Consider the following 22,090-nt stretch of genomic DNA (forward strand, 5'->3'; position numbering starts at 1 on the left):
AAAATGAATGGCTCCTCTTTTCCTTTTAAAAAAAAAAAAGTCCTTAATAGTATCTTCCCAGTATTATTGGACAATTTTGTTCCTCACCTGTAAATTGGTCTTCATTTATATACACAATTTGCCAATCCTGGCATTGCTGGGAAGTCTTGAGCATGGCTCTTGTAACTGAGGTGGCTCTCTAGAAGATTCTTGGAATCCAGTTCCCAGTCTAAATAGGCAGTGGGTACTTCATATTACCAGTAGATTCTTCTAAAGCTTAAGCATCCACATCTAACAGTAATTTCCTATCAACAACAAACAGTAACTTTAAGAAGGGAATAAAGGATTGGTGGATTGTTATATATGAGAAAACCAATTTACAGGTAAGGAACAAATTGTCCCATTCTCACACCATATGCAATCCACCAATCCTGGCACTGCTGGGAATTAGTAAATTGTAAGGAAGAGAATGATGGAGCGATCAAGGAAGGAAATGAAATATCTTGACTGATGTGAAAAACTAAATTCATGGGGACTACACATTCCAGAGAGGTTCACAGGACCCCTTTGTAAGGAATGGACTGCATGAGAGAGGTTCCTTAACAGATATATCTTCAAATTCATTTTTCCTGTGAGCTAAAAGTAACAAGAGAAGTTAGTTTGATGCTGTGGATAAAGTTAGCAGTCCCCAAAAAGCTCAAACAGAAGTTGCAACAAGGCTTGCAAAACCAGACTGTGTATGGGACAGCATAAAGGTAGTCCAATCCTTTCGACTGCATGAAGAAATCTAGAAATACAGGGGTGAGACTGCAGTAGATTTTCCCTTACAGATCCTCCAAGCTCCTAGTGCCACCATCTAAACCTGAAATTTTGCTGGAACCTTTTCTCAAAAAACAGATAAATATAAAGGCAGTCCCTTGACTGAACCTTTGTTACAGCTGATGCCAGGCTTCAAATATGGATCATACCCATTGGTAAGTCTTAGTTCTAATATTTTATTTCTTGTCAGGATACTGCCCAGCAAAAGTCCAGAAGTCTCAGCCTCTCATTTCCCAGCTGAAAGGGACAAGAAGCTAAGGTTCAGGAGTTTGGTAGGACCCTGTGGTCAGGATGTTCTTTGGCTATGGGAAGAACTTAAGCAGGTTTCAGGGACTTCTCCTTGAGACAGGCCAAAAAAAGACAGTTTTGCCTTGGGTCAGTTTGGCCCAATCCGACTTCTCTTGGCAATGACTTTTAATAATAACAGAGGAGGAATGTATAGAAGAGCACGCTTGAACACTTTAAAGGAGAAGATGTCTATTTTCCAGATTGCCTTCTCCCAATGCCTGAAGCAGTACACATTAAAACTGCTGTTATAAGATGCAAATAAAGTATATTTTTGAGAAGTTCCAGAGCTCTAAGATCTTGAAGAAAACCTGCCTGCCTGTTCATCAATTAGTCCAGAGACACTCCCATACACAGTTGATCTTCTATCATCTTCCTTTAGGCCTACGTCAGAACCCCCATGAAGCACCTTTCTTCAGAAGCTGAATGCCTTTGTCTGATAGTGAAGGTAATGGCTGACTAGTTACAGCATTCCACAAGGACCATTCTGATTCCCAGAAAAAAACAAATTTCTTCAGGATAAACCTAGTGGCCCAGAATTCCAGTCAGCTGCTACTGTACGGAGCCTCCCTCTTGTACATGGTACACGAGGAAGCCAGGTGACTAACCCAGCCCCTCTCAGCTTGCATTCATGAAGATCAGGATCACGTCAGAAACAGGCTTCCCTTCGTGCAAGCTCTTGGGAGCTCTTCCACCATATGCGGAAATGAATTACTTGTGTTGGAATGGTGGTATGCAGGTATATGGTCTCTCCTTAGCAGTCTCATACCAAAACAAAGCCTGGAGAGAGGGAGAATTAAGGATGGGTTGATAGGATACCAGAATGCATAGAAGATACAGAATCTAACACATGGTTATGACCAGGTTGTACTGAACCGTTTAGTTTGTGGGACCTCTGAGAACCACCTTGCTGAGGTGAATGTGAAGTTGAGTGCCTAGGAGGACCATGTCCCAGGAAAGTAAGAGCTCTTACAGTGCACCATAAACCCATGGTCTGGAAGAAGAGAGAGCACTTGTCCATAAGTATGCTGGAAGAAAGGAGATCTCATAAGCAGGTTGTTCAAACTATGAAAAACAAGGATTTCCCCCCACACACTGAAGCTGGCACCATTATCAACAGAATTTTTAGAAGACTTTTAGAGCTAAGAAAAGATCAAAGGATAGAACAATGTACTAATAATATAAGTCTCTCAATAGCAAAACAAATGAATGTGAAATCAGCCATATAGACTGGAATAAGGAGGTAAACTTTATTGTATCCTTTGAGAGGCTGAAATGAATCTAGTCAGAAGGAGACAAGTTCAATGATGTAGCCCTTTGACAATCACAAAGCATTGGTCCTGATTTTCATCTGGGCCAGTAAAAACCAAAAACAGTTACTGACCTTTTGTAACTGTTGTTCTTCGAGATGTGTTGCACATGTCCATTCCAATGTAGGTGTGTGCACACCCCGACACAGTTGCCAGAATTTTTTCCTTGGTGGTATCTGTTGGGTCAGCTCTAGCGCCCCCTGGTGTGCTCTCATAGGGCTGGTATAACGGGCCCTGATGAGCCCGCGCCCTTCAGTTGCTTTTTACCAACCACTTCAAGATAGGAGATGCTGGGTGGGCCTTGGAATGAACATGTGCAACATATCTCGAAGAACAGTTACAAAAGGTCAGTAACCATTTTTTCCCCCCCAAGTGTTTTCACATGTCAATTCCAGTGTAGATGACTCACAGGTAGGTGCACTGGAGGTGGGCTTGGAGCTTAAGGACAAGCAGACTGCAACACTGTGTGACCAAAGTAGGCCTCATCTCTGGCTTCTTGAGTGATAGCATGCAATGCTGAGAACGTGTGCACCGAGGACCAGGTCCCAGCCCTGCAGATATGGTGAACAGGAACTTAATCCAGGAAAGTCGCTGAAGAGGCCTGAGATCTTGTGGAATGAGCGATCAGGTTTGGCAGAGGGAGAGCCCCTGCAAGGTCATAACATGCCTGGATACATGATGTGATCTGAGACAAAATCCTCTGAGCAGAGAGGGAAGCCCTTTCATTCTCTCTGCTACAGCTAAGGAGAGCTGCAGTTATCTACGGAACGATTTGGTCCTCTGAATATAAAATGCCAGAGCTCGTCTGACATCCAAGGAATGAAGACATTCCTCCCTATCTGCATGCAGCTTAGGATAGAATACTGGTAGGAAAATTGGTTGGTTGCAGTGGAATTGAGAAAACACTTTTGGGAGGAACTTTTGATGCAGGTGTAGCTTCACTTTATATTTGAAGAAAACTGTATACAGGGGTCCGAGGTGAGGGCTCGGATCTCTGAAACTCTCCTGATTGATTGATGTAATGGCCACCAAAAAGGCCACCTTCCAAGCACGGTGCAACAGTGAGTGTGTTGCTCAGGGCTCAAAGGACAGGCTCGTCAGTTTTGATGAGACAAGGTTTATGTTCGGGGGGGGAGGGGGGGAAAGATATGAGCTCCTTTATCTGAGGGAACACGGTCTCCATCCTTTTGAGAAAACAAATTATCATCTTGTGAGAGAAAACTGACCTACTGTCGACCTTCAGATGAAAGACTGAATTAGCTGCCATGTGGACCTTGATTAAAGAAAAAGCTAGGGCTTGCTGCTGCAAAAGTAGGAGATATTCCAGAACAAGCTGCAATGAGGACTGCTTAGGTAGAACACCAGGCTTAGAAGACCAGATGGAGAATCATTTCCACTTCGCCAGGTATGTCGCCCTAGTGGAAGGTTTTTCTGCTGCCCAGTAGGACTTTACGAACCTGCTCTGAGCAAGCCTGCTCTTCAGAGTTCAGCCATGAAGGTTCCAGGCCATCAATGAAGAGAGCTGAGGTTCAGGTGGAGCAACTGGCCATGGTCCTGTGTGATTAATCCAGCAGTGGAAGCTAGATTAGGACCTTCACTGAAAGGTTTAGGAGGGTGATGAACCTTAGTGCTGTCCGGGCCATAAAGATGATTCATGTTTGGTCTTGCTTGATCTTCGACAGAACCTTGTTAATTAACTGGGGAAGGGAGGGGGAAGAAGAGTGAAAGGATAAAACAGGCAAGTTATCCATGCTAACAGGAAGACATCCATAATAAACCCAGGGCTAGGTCCCCTCAAGGAAAAGAACTGCTGGCATTTCCTGTTGTCATGGGTTGCAAACAAGTGTATATGGGAACTACCCCACTTTTGGAAGATGTCCATTGTGATATCCAGGAGAAGGGACCACTCATGGTGAGGAGAGAAGGACCAGCTGAGGCGATCTGAGATCTGGTTCTGTGCACCTGGTAGGTGAGATGATCGGATGTGCCAGAAGGCAGCTTATCAAAGTTGAGAAGGGGTCCTCCTGGAGCATGGCCTTTGCCTGCAAATAGTCAAGAACTGCCCCGATGAACTCTATTTGTTTGATGGGGATAAAAATAGACTTCTGGTCATTTATTAATAGCCCCAAAGTCGGGAAGGTCGAATGTACGAGATCTATGTCGGGCTCCCCCTGAATTCTGGCCTGACCCTTGATTAGTCAATCACCGAGATACAGGAAAATGTGAACTCCCCTTTTTCTGAGAAAAGTCACTACTACTACCATACACTTGGTGAAGACCCATGGGGAGCTGATAGGCCAAATGGCAGAATCATGAATTGGTAATGGGTCTGGTTTGCAACAAATCTTAGAAACCTCTTGTGTCCTTGGAAAATTGATATGTGCAAGTGTGTGTCTTTCAAGTTGAGGGTGGTATAACAGTCCCCTGGATTCAGTGAAGGGATGAAGAAGGTCAAGGAGACCATGCAGGACTTCAACTTCTTGAGACAGTAGTTGAGCTATCACAGATCTAGGATCGGTCTGAGTTCCCCCCCGCCTGCACGCGCCCCGGCTTTCGGGATCGGCTTTCGGGATTCGGCTTTCGGCTTTTCGCGCCCCGGCTTTCGAGGGTGGGTGGGAAGGTGGGGTTGACAAAAATTGGAGGGTTTACCCAATTTCTTCTGTGTTTAGGACCCAGAGGTCCGAGGTAATGTGGTTCCAGGCGCTGAGGAAATGGAACAGACAGTTGGGAAAAATAGAGGTAACTGGATCCTGAAATGAAGGGTGCTTCAAAGGGACAGACTGCAACAGCATGAATGCCTTGTTCTTTCTCCTCCTCTGGAGGTGTCTGGGCAGTTGAGAGTAGAAATGCCCAGACTGCTGGGGCCTATAATGCCTTCTAGATGCTGCAGGTGAATATACAGGCCCTGAGACTTCAAAGTTGCCTTACAGTCTTTAGGGCAATAAAGCATCTACAGCTTAGCATCTGTTTGCTTCAAATGGAAGGTCCTGGAGCGTCTGCTGCATTTCCTAAGGAAACCGAGAGGATTGTAATCACGAGCTTCTGCACATGGTGACAGCCGTGGCCATTGATCTGGCCGTGGAATCAGCGGCGTCTAAGACTGCCTGCAGGGAGGCCCGGGCCAGTGTCTTCTCTTTGTCTACGTGGGAAGAGAACTCCTGCCTGGCACCCTGGGGAACCTTAAATTTTTGCATTGCTTCCCACAAGGCAAAATTATATAGTGACCTAGCAAGGCTTACTAGTTTGCTATGCAGAGCTGCACTCTCCCTGTGGAGCAGGCTTTACTGCCAAACAAGTCCAGCTTTTGGGGACCCTTCGCCTTAGGTCTGTGCCCCGCTAGACCTTGATGGTCCCTATCATTAGCGGCTACCACCACTAAGGACCCGGGAGAAGGGGGAGAGAATAGGAATTTGCAGCCCTTAGCAGGTACAAAATATTTTTCCTCCACCCGTTTAGCTGTAGACGGGAGAGAAGCGGGGATCTGCCAGAGAGCCTTAACGGGCTTCATGATCGCCTCATTGAGGGGAAGAACCACTCCTAAGGGGCCTGCCACTGCCAAAACGTCCAGAAGGCCAAGTGTGATCTCTTCCACCACCTCCGCCTGCATGCCCAAATTCAAGGCCACTGCTTTAATAAGTCCTGGTGGGCTTTGTGGTCATCCTGGGGTGGAGATGCACTGGTGGCTACCAGGGTATCATCTGGGGAAGAAGAGGGGGAGGCGGGTAAGGACTCTGCTCTTTCCTCTGTGTCAGCAGTGACCTGAGCGACATGCTCCAGCAGCTTGGTACCAGGCTCAGTACTGGGCTCAACAGCAGAGACCAGGGTCTGGTGTCTTGCAGCACGGAATCCGAAGCGCCCTACCCTCTGAGGCTACCGAATAAGAATGCTTTGAGACGGTGCCCTGGCCTGGTGGAAACCCACAGAGGTTCCAAAAAGGCCACTGCATCGGTGCCTGTCCTCATGGTCCACGTGTTCGAGGCACCATTGTACTAGATATCCCAGTATTTGTAGGACAGGTGCGGGGAGTAGCGTGAGCGCTCCCAGTGGTGGGAAAAATAGGACCTCACCTCCAACCCTGATGAGGAAGATGAGCTAAGGTGAGGGGACCATGGAGGTGTTAATCCTCCCGGTGCCAGTTAGTGGTTCTGTGGGGACATGTGGGGTGAGGCAATTAGAGGGGGTTTACCCCTGGAGAGTGGTTTCAGTGCCATTTGGAGGCTGGGGAAGGGCTCTTTGCCACTCGACGACACCAAGTCCTGGATGTCAGAGGATCCTGGTACTTGCATGAGCAAGTCCCTAGATGCTGCATATGCCTCCAGAGTGGACAGTACAACAAACTGTCTGGTACGCTGCCTGCTGGAGGATGGTGCATCCCTCGATGGGGTATGTGGAACCAGAGTCAGTAGCGGTGCTGATGGTGGGGGCTGCATCAGTGCCAGAGAGGGAGATTGGCAAGATATGAGTCTCACACTATTCCTGTCCCCTTGCCTGCTCCCTTTTGGTATCAGGGAGCAACTTTTGTCTCAGTGCTTGTGGTGCCTCTTCTTGGGCAAGGCGGAGTGGTGCTGAGAGTCTCGATTGGCGGGAAGCGCTCTCCACATCGAAGCAGAGGTTCTCGGTGCAGAGTCTGATTGCGGCTCCGATGCTAGCCTCTGGGCTGCCTTCATCAGGAGGACCTTCAGTCTCGCTGCCTGGTCTTTCTGGGTGCGGGGCTTGAACTCCTTGCAGATCTGACAGCGATCCTTCCTGTGAGTTTCCGCTAAATATTTTGGCAACTCGACTGCAGGTCATTCAATGGCATCGACTTGCTACAGGAAGAGCACGGCTTAAAGCCTGGTGACTGAGGGAGGCATACCTTGTCACCGGGGAGTGGACAAGCCTCTTCAACAAGTGTAGAGGTGTCTGGTTTCAAAAGATTACTAAAACTACTTTCAAACTAACTAGCTACTATAACTATATATACACACACGCAACAAATGAGAGGAAACCACTGGAGAAGATTGCCGAAGCAACGAGGGAAGTTCCAGCAACCGTTATGAACCGGTTCCAGCGAGCAACGAGGGAAGTTCCAGCAACCAGTAAGAAGGAACTGAGGGGTGCGAGCTCAGCAGGGTCCCTTATACTGGCACTGTTAGCGCACAGTACCAAGGGGTGGTAGAGCCAATTTGACGGATACCACTATGGGGAAAATATTCCAGCAATTGCTCAGGGCATACACACCCCTACATTGGAATGGACACGTGCAAGCACTCGAAGAAGACAGATTTAGTCTCTCCTTGATGGGCAGAAGTGGGGTGTGAGTCAACCACTCTTCATTGTTGCTTGACAGAAGCATGGGATTTGAAAGCCTGCACTGCCGGAAAGAGCATCTAGAATAGTAACCTCTGGGTCTGCTCTGAAAAGAGAGAGAAAAGATACTTTGAGTGAAAGGCAGAGTATCAGTACTGCCTAAATCTGGTTTTTGGATGTTTTTCCTTGTTCACCCAAGGAAACTCAAGCTCATTCAGATCTGAGGATTCCTCAATGGTGATGTCTAGGATCTCCTCCAAAGAACATACCTGTGAAGTGAGCCTGAATCATGGTCAATTGAAATATTGTTTATATGTGGAGCACAGCATAGCACAGAACTCAAATAGCATATATCATCACAGGGACCTTTAACAAATGTTTTACCTTCCCAGTATGGTTTCTACATTTTACTGAAGGCTTTTAGGTAAGACAGTGAGGCTCTAGAAGTAACCAGACAGATCAAAGCCACAAGATGGACTGTAGAACAGGAATCCTAATTCCTTGAAAATGGATTCAAGATTTCTATATCAGAGGTCTTGAGGGGTGGGCAACGTGCTTCAGGTAGCCTCCCTATTGGCTTTTTTATTTTCAGGGGACTGGGGAAATAGGGAGAAAAGAAAATCTGGAGAGCTTCAATTTTCAACTAAGGTAAGGCGCTCAGTTCAGACTAACCTACTGTCCATATCTGAATCAACTCACAAAAGCTTACAACCCTCTGAGGTTTTAGTTTTTTTCCCCCCAGACATTTTTGCCTTTGAATCTCTGGAGACGTGTGGTGCATACTAAAGGAGAAGGCCCTTGAAAACCCGGAAGAACAATGGCCAAAAATTAAAAAGGAATCCTTGCAGGACCTTACACTGGAGAGTCCTGGGAAGTAGGGAGAAACATTGCCTTTGACCAAAAACATAAGTAAGGTAGCTATTAAGTCATATATCCAATTCCTGTCACTGTACTATCGGAGGAACATGGGGGATCAAGAACCTGGAGCACAATAAAAATTCTTGGGAACAGGAAAAGAAAGGCAATGCTAAAAGGGAGTAGACAGAAGCCCAAGTCAACGAAGAAGGGGTCAGACCATTATTTAAAAAGAGAATCAAAACGGAAGGAATTCCAGAAGTGGAGTAGGGGCTACTTGACTCCTTCTTAGTCTTGCCCTCGCTGGACATCTTTGGAATCATTGCTGAGTGGGGGCGTTGCTAGTTTAGCAAGCTGAGGCATAGCTGTTGACAGCACAGGAAAAAGGAGCAGAATGCGTGTACAAGTGGTGAAGGCAAAGCTGCTTTCATTGGCTAACAGTGGAGACCTTTTGTGGGTGGGTATGTCTCTTGGTGGCTCTTAAGGCCAGTGAGGGAAGAAAGACACAAAAGGAAGAGCATAAAAATGTTCCCATCTAATAACAGTAGTGAAGAGGGCCTCCTAATAGGTTTGAGGGAGAAAGCTGTTGCAGAAGCCGCATACTAGAAGCATGCTGAGGAGTCACCTTCTAATAAAGGCTGTATATTCACCTCCAGGAATCTTCTAGAGAACTGCATCAGTGATAACAGCCATGGGATGGGACTTCCCAGCAGTGCCAGGATTGGTGGAATGAGTATAGTATGAGAATACTTTCTTGTTTGATGTACTACAAGATTTAATATTGCTTAATATACTAAAGTTGAAATTGGAATATTTCATTAAAAAACTTTAAACACTTTTATCAAGTAGCAAAAGGACACTTTACAGCAAATATAGATGTTTTCCATTAGACATTAATTTAAGATTATATCCTGAAATTGTATGTGTACACTTCTATAGACTTCAGTTTTTCTGATAACGTAAAAATATTTTTCATTTCTATATGCTTTCTTTCCTATGCGCTTCACAACCTACATACATGTTGACACAGGTCAACATAGATATCTTGTATATTTTAAATATATACAAGGTACATGTAACTAGAATTTAGAATACAAGAATATAATAAAAATACAGGGCCTCTGAAATGGTGCCACTTCTAGGATGGAGGACAAAATGCAATCATACAGCATTCTGAATGCCAATAGGGGTGGATGGAGATTTTTGGACAAAGGCAAGGAGCACAGGGGGAAACATCCATACTGTTCTGAAAAGTGCAAGAAGAGCTTTCATGCAGAACAGTCAGAATCTTGGTTTTCAAGGGCTCCTCTGAATCACAGGACAAGATACTTATATGTGTTAAGATTTGATATTACAAAAGATCATCTTTTCCCCCTGAATATTAGGAATCAACATTTGAGCTCAGAAGGTATGTTCCTACAAATTTCAATTATTTGAAGAGCTAGAAGGGCACAGCTAAAATTTGAAAACCTGGAATTCATAAGATCAGACTTTCATTTGGGGAACTCATTCAAATTTCAGATAACTGGAGCCTGAATAATTGTGGTTTACGTATACACCCAACAGACACAGTGGCCTCACGATAACAATTACCAGCTTTTTGTTTGAGATTCTAATAAAGTATTATTAAATTTGCTACAAATTTGCAAGAAACTACTAACCTACCATCTGTACACTTTTTTCCAGTTCCTGAGGAATTGCAAATGTTGATGAAGGAGCCTGAGTTAGAGGCCATGCGCCAGCCTGGGGGTGGGGGGAGAAAAAAATTAACATTCTAACATGTTAAAATGAGCTCCAAGGAGCATACACACTAAACAAAATCTTCCTCTTAAGAACTGGTCCTATAGTTCAAGTCAAGTTATAAGACATATGAGTTAGAAAAGGACTTGTAAGACTCACTAAAATGCATACTGTTGTGAGGCCTTTGCTCTAGGTAAGAAACCTGTTAAGGCCTTTGTTTCTATCTTACCATTATGCAGTGTAGAGGGTAGACTATCTTTCAAAAAAGCTAGGAATAATAGGCTGTTTTATATCATCAGGATTGTTAAATAGTGATATCAAATTTATAAGTTGTCAATTTCAGTCTGAGAAATGTTCATATTAGTTAGATTTTAGAAAATTGTTTACTTGTTATGGAAATACAAGAAACCAATAACTGAATAGCAATAAATTATTCATTAGTACCTGTAGAACATATATCTGAAAACTAATTCCCAAATCTATAATGGCATCCTGGTTTTTGATAAAGTTGTTGAATTTATTGTTGAGATCAGCGCTAACGCTCATGTCTGTATACATTCGATGGAGCTTGCTGGTAAACTCATAACCACAGGCTTGCTGTAATGAAACATTTAAATACATTTCTTAGGTAACATAATTATTTTAATATATTATACACATATTTATTTATATATATTTCTTTAATATATTGTACACATCCACAAAACAGTATTGATACACAGACTTCTATATTGCTAATGCCTGCCATCTATAGTATAGCCAATAATGCCTTCATATGTAAAATTATATTACCCGTCTTAACAGGGTTGCTTTTCTATACAACTTATTTCTAAAATTTGTCCTTGCCCAATACTAACTTACAAAACTGAAAGTTTCTAATGGACTGCCTTAGTTCTGCTCACTGACTGATACTACTATTATGGAAATATGGATCAAGTGGCACATTTTATACAACTACCCAAAATAAGGAACTACTTATAATATTTGGGGTTTTCCGGGTAATGGATTTTGTGTGTATCAATACATGAATTCAGAACAGATGATGTTGTGATTTTTCATATCACCTACTGGCAACAGCAGCTACCAATTGCTAAATTAATTTTGGCATCCTCTGCTGACTCCTCTTAAACAAGACATGCTTCAACAGTTACTGCTGCTGTTTATATTATTTTGAAAGATAGTTCATATTACCTTTAGTTTATTAATCATGGCTTCTTCAGAGTCCATAGACATAGATAAACCATGAATTAATCGTTTTGCCAACATTCTGGCATAGAACTGTATGAAACAAAACAAAGTAAGCAAAATATTTTCTCAGATGTGAGGTTTTTTTAAAAAAGAATGTGAACACAAACATCCAATGTAAAACGGTTTAGCTAAATTACATTTTTCGTTTAACATTCACTAAAAATTGGAGGTTACCTTCTGGAAAACGTCTTTGTCATCAATGTATTTGAAAACAGTAATGAAACTTGTAAGTTTATCCTCTACTTCATTCTCTGTCATTCCTTTGGCTGATTTCTTCAGCAAGTTGTCACAATACTTGGCCAGCTCAAGTAAAAAAAACAAAAAGCAAAACAAAATTGACTTGTCAAGCTAGAGAACAACAGTGTTTGAAGGTATCTGCAACTACTAAATACGGGTTAAAACATGACAGAGCTCAGCTTACAAATGACACAAACAAGACACAAAGGGCCACATTTTGAAACAAAGGCACGTCATATTGTGTGCCCAGAACATGCACGTTTTGTGTGGGTTCAATAGGTTAAATGCCTATTTTAAAAAAAGGCTTTTGAAGATGATTCAGTAAGTGAAAATTATTTTAATTTGGTGATCACCATGTGTTAATAATGACTGTTTTGAGGGCTTGGGTTTTTGTTTTAAACTACGATCACTATTACAGCACAATATTTGTTACTTACCAACTCAGGCGCTTTGCAGATCGACTTGGGTTCCCTATAGTTTACTACTGATGTTAGAGCCTATGTAGAAATACACAATAAAGACAAATAGTAAGGAATACTTGAACTTTTGCTTTGGTGATTTACAGAGAGTTATGAAGACACCAAGTTCTTCAGGACAAAGACTGTCCTAAAAAAAGACAAACAGAAAAATGGACAGAAAGAGGGAGATAATTATTGACACAAATAACGTGAAATAATATACAATGAGCAAATCGTAAGCAGTGATATTTATTAAGTGAGACTGTGAAGGACCAAAGGGGAGAAGTAAATAGCACAGGTGAGCAAGTCAGCTATGGAAAGCAAAGTCACAGAACTGTTTTGATTAGGAATGCAAAGGAGGAGAGAGGATGAAAGGTGTTCAAAAAGTAGGGAGCAGGATGAACAAACACGAGAGTGAGAGAACACAAAGGGAGCAATAAGATGAGAAATCAGAACGGTATAGAATTTGGGCTGGGAGTACACACTGGGGAGTGAAGAGAGAGATCAAATTAGATACAAGCAGCAGCAGCAAAGCCTTAAGTCAGGAGCATATATTTGAACTTCAGGGGGAGACTGTAAAAGTATCTCAGCATCTAAAGGATTATGGGGAGAAGCGGAAGAGGCAGATCTTTGAAACATTATAGTAAAGATGAGATCTGGAGAGAGTCTGAATGCAAGATAGAAGAAAAGGGAATTAAATGATAACTCAGGATCAGGGCATAAGTGATGAGAAGAGTAACAGAGTTGTCAACATTAGTATTCTGAAGAGCAGTTCATATTTAAGTCTTATTAAAATAATTGCAACACAACTTGAGTGTATGCAAAACCAAAAAATACCATACACCAGTTCCTCTGAATTATATATACATTCAAGGATTGTTGGGTCACAAGCTCTTTTCCAAAGAAAGCAAGCTGAAGGGCTTCACTGAAGCTCTCTACTCCTGTGTTTTTAGTGTTTTCCAGGAGTTTGACGTTTGTTCGTTTTTTCTTATAGGCTCCAAAAGGATGTAGTGTTGAACATCAGCACATTGCTGAATCACATGATGTCCTTGGAGGAGAGGGGTTACAGAGGCCTTCTCTGGAAGGAACCTTGTCTATACTCTGTATATGTAGGTATGGAATTTTAAGCTTCAAAATTCAATGAACACTTAATTGACATATGATATAGGCAATATTTATCACCACAGACAACCATTAACTTTCTATATTACATTATGAAGCTTAATGCCAAAACTCATCTGTACAGATGAGGTGTCCTGCAGGAATATGGTCAAACCTATAACTCTTCTGCACAGTGCATCATGTGGTTCAGCAACATCCTGATACATGGCTACAAGCCCCCTGAAAAGCCTTGTATTAAGAAAATATAGGATATGACAAAAACGGACAAAACTCATAGAAGCTCAAAATATACCCCCAAAATAGAAAAACAAAGTGATATTGCAAATATACAATATTTATCCTAATCAATATCTTTATCCCCGACAAAAATCTAAGACATAAGCTGTCCAGAGTTTGGTGACCGGGGAGAAGAAAATTTTGTTTAGTAGTTAAAATATTGTACATGTGAAAATTATAATCCTGGTCCAATAAATTAACAACTGGTGGAAGGCATTAGATACCATGTACCTTTTCTTGAGGAAACCAGACACCTGATCTTCAGAGAGCCTAGTCATGCTATTATAAAATGAACTACTACTACTACTACAACAACCTAACTTGCATTATATTTATACGGTGCCAATTGTAGACCTAGGAACAAATGCCTTAACTGGCTACACATTTTACAAATCAGTTATATAAACCTCGGTCTTGAAAACGGTAAGTAATCAGAACAGGGCAATTACCCATGTTGAGCAATTGAACAGTTTCAACACAACTCTGTACAATCAAGTAATTTGCAACAAGATACAAAATTAATGTTTATTTAACATACCTGGCAACTTCAGTGATCAGAGTCTAATTCATTATTGCCAAGAGAAAAGGCAGTTTTGATGTTGTTTAAAAGTTGCTTAGTAGACACAGTATATTATAAATATACTATATTATTTTCACATTAGTTGGAGATAAGGGATCCATTTTCATTTCAGGATCTTAAACAGCTGTTTTGATGAGAAAGCTGTCCATCCTTTTAGGTTGAACTCAAGTACCAATGGTTGGAAGAAATGTGACTGTTTCCTTTGTACGCAGGATCTGTTTTTGAGAGTACTAAATTACTTAGTTTTTTTTCTTCTTTGCTTTAAAACAAGAGACCTCCATGAGAGTTCTCTCAAGGGTATTGTTTTATTGCTCCGGTGAAAAAAAAGATTACATATTCTGGAGTGTAGTGTTGTTTACTATATTGTGAAAAATTACCTTGTCAAGGGCACTCATAAAGTGCTGGTCACCATTCAAAACGGTGTTGATAAGTTGAACAAATTTACTATGTACTTCCAAAACTGACTCCACAAACTGAGTTGGCATCTAAAAATACACAATACAGAGAACAGATTTATTGAAAAATTCAATAGCTATACAAAAATGTAAAAAATTAATATCAATAGATTGTCATGGTTATTCTGGAGGAAGATCATCACCAAAAATCAAGGTCACTAACAAGTAACTGAATCTTTAAGACAGCTTCTCCTGCATATTCACACTAGTAGGATGCAGCCATGGCACTGCTGAGTTTTGGGAATGGCCTGGAGAAGATGTGCCCTTGAGACATAAGCACCAAAACATGGCATGAAATATGGCACCAAACTTTCAGAATTAAGATGATAAATGGATGTCAACCCCAAGCCTCTCTTCTAAAACCACAGTTATTAAAATAAGTCAACTTTTTTCTTCAAGGTAGCCTCTGCATATTGACACTTGAGAGAGTCTAAATAACAGTACCGCCTTCTAGAAAAGTGGGCTGAGAGTTCCAATTTAAAAAAGGACAACAGGAACTGCCCTCCTAAAGCGAACATCAGATCTAGATGTCAAGTTGAAAGTAGTGCTGTATAAACGTGTGAACAGAACTGTAGGTGGAAGCCCTGCTTTTCTGCAGTGCCACAGGCACATTCCACAAGGGATATCAGAAGCGAGTACTTTAACAAAAACATTTGAGCAGAACAATTCAATAGTCAAAGTACTTTCAGAAATTCTGATGCAAGGGTGGGACTATGCAGCTGTACAACTGCTACTATACAGCAACTAAGTGAAAAAGACTTTTCTAGTACTAGCACAGGATGCCCCGATTTACAAATAACATTTAATCAAACCAAGTGATATTTTTGTTTCCTAATGAACCAAAATGACCCATCGGCAACCATCTGGGAACAAAATTTAGCAGAACAAGAGCACCTTTTAACAGCAGAAGGCCATTTGCCATGATGACTTCACACAATTATTTAAAAAAAAAAAAAATTCATCAAGTTGATCCAGCAAGAAGAAATTAAAAAACCTGAATCAATGCATTACACAACTGAGAGCTGATCAAAAACTGCAATTTGTGCACAAAGTTCTAAATCTATTTAATATAAACAAGATTTAATGAAAAAAATAAAAAAAACAGATTGTTTAATAGGGTGTTTTATAAGCAACAACATGATACTCATGTTTCTGTTCAGTGCCACCACTCATCTGTAGGCAATAAACTAAATCAGCCTAGGGAAGAAAGCAAAAAAGATTTCATCAGGAATGTAATAAGATAGGTTAACTCAGCTGCCACATGAAACTTACATTTTCCTGAGAAAGATTGCTGGTTGCTCTAAGGCCCTCATCATGGATATGGTTTTGTAGTTCCTGAATCATATGAGGTAAACCACTTGACACAGCACGAAGCAAAGTGTACATATTTGCCATGTCTGCAATAAAAACATACTTTTTACACAATATACTTCAAAAATCCACTACTCTAAATTAACATTTACATAGCACCATAAATCTGCATGGATCTTTACCAATATTAAAATAAAACTGTCCCTTTCCTTGAAAAATCTTATGAAATAAATAATCTAAATATTGAACATAAAGCTAAAGCGAAAAGCAGAAAAAAGGAAGGATGAAGGTTGAAACACACATCAATTTTCACCTGGTAATTGGTGGAGTTAAACAACCTACACTTCACATATTGTTAAATTGAAAGAGTTCCAGATAGGAGTGGAGAGACAAGAGGCAGTGGCCCAGTATGAAAAAGGTAGAACACCATTAGGCTAATTTATTTCCTATCTTCTATCTTCCTAGACCTCCATGTCAGCAGGTAATGGGTGGCAAATCTGGAGAGCTCTGGCATCCTCTGCTAGACTTTTCCCACTTTGCTCCACATCAGCTTAGAAAACTTCTAAAATATCTAAGCGATTGTTTCCTAGGAGACAGCAAAAGGAGTCTACCATCCAATACAAAAACTTGATGAAAGAAAATGTGAAATAAAATACCGAACTTTAATCCTGAAAATGTGTAGCTAGGAATATTTGTGATAGGAACACTGCTTATCCCTCTCTCCTCTTGGTGAGTTATTACAAGCCAGTGTCAAGGAACAAATTAATAGATAGAAATTCATATTTCTGCATCCCAGACACAGACTTATAGTAGAATGAATCTGTCCAGCAATTCCTACTTTACATACACAAGCAAGGAATATAACCAACCCAAGTGCAGGATTGGTATGATAGAGGAAACCTCCTGAAGAATTATTTGTAAATATCCATCAACATCCACACAGGACATAGTGAGGCCATCTTAAATTCCCAGCCCATCTTTACAGAATTAGATGCCTAAATTAACACCACCATCAGGTGTCAAGGATATAGATATTTCATTGGATGAACAAGAATCTGACTAGCAGTAAACACTGCTTCTACAAGATTCTAGCAACACAGATACATCTCCCAATAGTGGGAAATGTGCAGGGGTCACTCGAAGAAATAATCTGAAGAGCATATAGTAAGAGGCGAGATAAAGTTTATTAAATGGGCTGCTACAAGAAAAAAAAAGCAGTTTGGATTTTTCCTGTGCCTTGGAAGGTGCTTATTACTTTGAGACACACTGGGTCATTTCAGTAGCTATCCCCTTAGCAAGAAGACCAAGGTCAGGGTAGAAAGCACCTGTGGATTGCAGTCTAAGAAAGTCTGACATCAGGGGAATTTCCTCAGACATATGTAAAAAGGCATATGTACCAACACTTTGGAGCAGTAGGATTCTCTGACATTTGTTCTTCCTCACTTCCAAAGAAAGCTGGAATCATGAGAAACTAGTACTGTTTGGAAATGCATAAATATAAGTAATACAGGAACTAAGTCTTACAAGTTATGCTATTTTAAGCAGAGGCTGGGTAGGTAAAAAGGGAAGGAGAATACTGGAATTGTCCAGGACACTGAGGCACTAGTTCAATGTTAATGCAGAGGGAAGAGTTCTATCTGTTGAAATAATCAATTGCAAAGTAAAACATCATACACAACACCTACAGAACATTTAATATTTTGTGAGACTTACCACTTCTTTTCTCTTGTCTGATGATATTATGGCATTCTGCATGCAGAAACTGCAGGTGATCAGCTACCATTCGTTGCTGGCATTCATGAATTACTTTGCCATATGAGCTGGGGTGTAAGTATTTCCGACATCGCATTTCTTCATCTTTTAATCTACCTAAAACCTATAGGCAAATTTTCAAGCTATAGAACAGATAAATACTACAGAACAGTTTAGGAGAGGAAAGGAGAATTGCATATGATTTGAGAATTTAAGAAGGGAGAAGGCAAATTTGAATTTGTGCATGACACTGAGGCATTAGTTCAATGCTAATTCAGAGAGAAGAGTGCGACCTACTGAATCATTAACTTTATTTCTTGCATTAATTCCTGTTTGCATTGGTGACTCACAACTACTGACTAGGCTCAAACCTCATTATATAGTTTGTAAGATCTAAAGTTGCTGACCATGCTCCTCCTCTTGCAACTTTATTCTGTCCTGGCTTCTGTGACCCTGTCCTCTCCAGGTAATAAAATGAACATGATAGAGGTAGAAGACAATTAAAATGGGGAAATAATTATGGAACAACTTTCTGCAGTGCAGACAGCAAGTAAAGACCTCATTTTTGGTCTTGCCAGCCAGTTTATGTTCTTTAAATATAATTAATTTCATAAGCTGGTTAACAAGGTTTCTGGAAAGCCTCTCTGCCATCCGTATGATATCTATGTTCACTCTGTCAAAGGATACCACCATGTGTGTGTTCTCATTGGCCAAGGTAATGAGACAGAATTATAGAAACTAACATGTCTTCAAAATAAAAACCATCTATTTTTCATTTTGAGTGCATATAGTTGTACCACCAGGAGGAAAATTAGTACAAAAATCTTTCCCTTCTAAAATAATCAACATTTTAACATTCTATTGTATAAAAAGTAATTAACTTGTTCTGTACTCTGCCTTTAGATGTTTTATATATACACAATAGATGCAAGTCAAAGTAGGGCTTCTTACCTTTTCCATATACTGTGAGCAGTTTGACTCTTGCAATAAGTTTGAAGCTTCTTGTTTATAATACTCCCCTGTTTCATTCAGAAAAGGACACTCAAAAATTTCCTGATAAAACTAAATCAAGAAAGTCTAATCAAGGACAAATAATACAAGGTATTAAAATATTAACATTCACAATTAAAAATACATCAAGCAATCATGCATTTTTACCTTTAGGGGGAATTTTTTCTTATACTGTTCAACATGAACAAAGGAGTTAATAACCCCATGGATTACTTTCTGGTTTGGGTCTTCTCCACAACGATCACTGAAACAGGCAAAAACAAATATGCATCCCTAAGGAACTGTATGACTACTAAGACAGACATGAGACATTGAACCCCTTGACATTAGGTGGAAGATTTTCTAGTTATTGTTTTTGTTTAAATTAACCAAAGACAAAAATTTATAAAGCCAAATCTTATGAGATACACTAATGAACACTGATTCAATTTCTCTCCTTCTCATGCCATGAAGACTACATAAATGGTGATGCATAAGTTTTTGTCAGCCTCCACAGAACAATTACCGAGTAAGTACTGAGTACATTAACAATACTATAAGTTACATCAGCATGCTACTCAAGTCAATGAACTCCAGCTTGTTAGGAAGTAGGTAAGTAAGTAAAATCCATTTATTCCTGTCTGAATACAGGTGACGTCTTAGAAACTTTTGAAGAGTTTTTGATCCATCACTCACTTGCACACTCAGCAACTGACCTCCCAATGATAGGCCACACACAATTTATTCATCTCTATGCTGGTCGTTCCTTACTACAAATGGCCCGCCACCACCTCTTCCATTAACTGTCTCCAGGTTATTCTCATTCTTATACAGGCAGTGACCCAAGTATGTAAGCTTGCACTTGCTGATTTCCGAGAGTGGTGTCTGCTTCTCGCCAATAATATTTCCAATGTAAGTGTTTGTCTTTCCCATCCAGGAGATACAAGTGTCTTCACCAGCACCACATCTCAATGGCTTCAATTTTCTTTTTGTCAGCAGCATTTGTTCCCCAGGATTCCACTCATAAGTAACAATGGAGAAAGCTTAAGCTTTTCACCCGTTGAACCTTTGTACATTCCAAGATGCCATGGTCTTTCCACACTTTCATAAGGAAAACCATGGCTGAGCAAGCCATCCCTGGTGATCTTCTAATTTTTTTGGTGTAGACTCCTTCGTTAGATAGATCTGATCCCAAATGATTAGATTTATCTGCTGCCTCTACCACTTGACTGTTAAATTGTCATGTCCACTTGCATCCTGTTATTGTTTCAACATACATCCATCTAGTTTTCACCACATTCAGGAATAATCCATATTCCTCACTAACAGTTTTTACAGACTTCTACATTCATAGCATTGATGGTGGACCCCTCTTAACTAAATTTAGGTATGATGCTCTTCGCTGCAACCAACAGAAATCCCAGCTCCTGCCTCTTTTCAAAAACTTCCAGGGCTTCTCACACAATAAATTCTTCGAACATGTTCCTTCTGGTCTCTCACGCTGCCCAATGAAAAAGTTTAACCACTCACTGTCGCCACTGCTGTTCACGTCATGGTCTGTTACTGACATTAGATACTAATTCATTGAGATGCTCTGGAATCCCCATGTTTGGCAGTATCCTTCAGAGACGGTCATGCCAGATGACATCAAACACTTTGGAGAAACCAATGAAACAATCTATGGGTGATTATACGGTCTGCATTTTTCAATAGGACATGACATATATTCGCAATATGATCACGTGTCTCACACCTCTCTGAAACCAGCTGGTTGTGGTGATAGCTCTGCTTCTATCATTCACTTAATGCAAACCTGAATTATGTACACCATGCATTGTTGCAAATTTTCCACAAGATCAATACAGTTGTCACCAATCACTTTTAGCAATTCTAGTTACGTTATCTACTTAGGTGCTATCACAGGCTTCATTTTCATAATAGCACAGACCCCTTCCTCCCTCAAGACTGTCTTGGTATTCTCTTTTCTGTTGTCCTGCATTGTAAGTGGCTCTGATGAGATTGGCGCAATAATCCATCCACCTGTGTTTGATATCACCACCTTCAGTAAGAACTCTGCCATCATGATCTTCTATTACACTCTGTTGCAGGGAAAACCTTTTAGTAGGAAGGCTGACCATGGTGAATATATCTTTTATATTCTTATTCTCCTTATAATTCTCAAGTTCCTTTCATTTTGCTCAGATGTATTTTTTTTTAATCTCATCAAGTCTGCCTTTGAATCTGTCTGCTCTGGATTTGTGCTGGAAATGGCCCAACTTGATTATCAGCTCCCCGACTGCTGCGCTGGGTATCACAACATGGGGAATAGATGGCCAGCCCTCTGTGGAGAAAGCGGTGGTTAGGGACTATTTAGAAAAGCTGGACGTGCACAAGTCCATGGGGCCGGACGAGTTGCATCCGAGAGTGCTAAAGGAATTGGCGGCTGTGATTGCAGAGCCATTGGCCATTATCTTTGAAAACTCGTGGCGAACCGGGGAAGTCCCGGATGACTGGAAAAAGGCTAATGTAGTGCCAATCTTTAAAAAAGGGAAGAAGGAGGATCCTGGGAACTACAGGCCAGTCAGCCTCACCTCAGTCCCCGGAAAAATCATGGAGCAGGTCCTCAAAGAATCAATCCTGAAGCACTTACATGAGAGGAAAGCCATCAGGAAGAGTCAGCATGGATTCACCAAGGGAAGGTCATGCCTGACTAATCTAATCGCCTTCTATGATGAGATTACTGGTTCTGTGGATGAAGGGAAAGCAGTGGATGTATTGTTTCTTGACTTTAGCAAAGCTTTTGATACGGTCTCCCACAGTATTCTTGTCAGCAAGTTAAAGAAGTATGGGCTGGATGAATGCACTATAAGGTGGGTAGAAAGCTGGCTAGATTGTCGGGCTCAACGGGTAGTGATCAATGGCTCCATGTCTAGTTGGCAGCCGGTGTCAAGTGGAGTGGCCCAGGGGTCAGTCCTGGGGCCGGTTTTGTTCAATATCTTCATAAATGATCTGGAGGATGATGTGGATTGCACTCTCAGCAAATTTGCCGATGATACTAAACTGGGAGGAGTGGTAGATACGCTGAAGGGCAGGGATAGGATACAGAGACAATTTGGAGGATTGGGCCAAAAGAAATCTGATGAGGTTCAATAAGGATAAGTGCAGGGTCCTGCACTTAGGACGGAAGAACCCAATGCACAGCTACAGACTAGGGACCGAATGGCTAGGCAGCAGTTCTGCGGAAAAGGACCTGGGGTGATAGTGGACAAGAAGCTGGATATGAGTCAGCAGTGTGCCCTTGTTGCCAAGAAGGCCAATGGCATTTTGGGATGTATAAGTAGGGGCATAGCGAGCAGATCGAGGGACGTGATCGTCCCCCTCTAT

General features: G+C 41.2%; 1 protein-coding gene across 9 annotated transcripts in view; it reads right to left on the reverse strand.

The window, feature by feature from the left end:
- Nucleotides 1-22,090, reverse strand: part of CUL2 (cullin 2) — an 88,885-nt gene that overhangs the window by 20,690 nt on the left and 46,105 nt on the right. For 8 of the 9 annotated variants that reach the window (XR_012157612.1, XM_073334443.2, XM_073334440.2 and 5 more), the window contains 10 exons: nucleotides 18,875-18,971; nucleotides 18,668-18,778; nucleotides 17,678-17,840; nucleotides 15,926-16,050; nucleotides 14,576-14,683; nucleotides 12,200-12,259; nucleotides 11,700-11,828; nucleotides 11,469-11,555; nucleotides 10,722-10,874; nucleotides 10,203-10,280 (listed from right to left, as the gene is read on the reverse strand). Coding sequence is in view for 8 of the 9 variants with exons in the window: in XM_073334443.2 (XP_073190544.1) it covers nucleotides 10,203-10,280; nucleotides 10,722-10,874; nucleotides 11,469-11,555; nucleotides 11,700-11,828; nucleotides 12,200-12,259; nucleotides 14,576-14,683; nucleotides 15,926-16,050; nucleotides 17,678-17,840; nucleotides 18,668-18,778; nucleotides 18,875-18,971 (1,111 nt within the window). In the remaining variant the exon portion in view is untranslated. The remainder of the gene's footprint in view (nucleotides 1-10,202; nucleotides 10,281-10,721; nucleotides 10,875-11,468; nucleotides 11,556-11,699; nucleotides 11,829-12,199; nucleotides 12,260-14,575; nucleotides 14,684-15,925; nucleotides 16,051-17,677; nucleotides 17,841-18,667; nucleotides 18,779-18,874; nucleotides 18,972-22,090) is intronic. The other variant, XM_073334444.2, reaches the window with a different exon arrangement.

This window comes from Lepidochelys kempii, chromosome 2 (genome assembly GCF_965140285.1).
Source record: "Lepidochelys kempii isolate rLepKem1 chromosome 2, rLepKem1.hap1, whole genome shotgun sequence".
Taxonomy (NCBI): Eukaryota; Metazoa; Chordata; order Testudines; family Cheloniidae; genus Lepidochelys; species Lepidochelys kempii.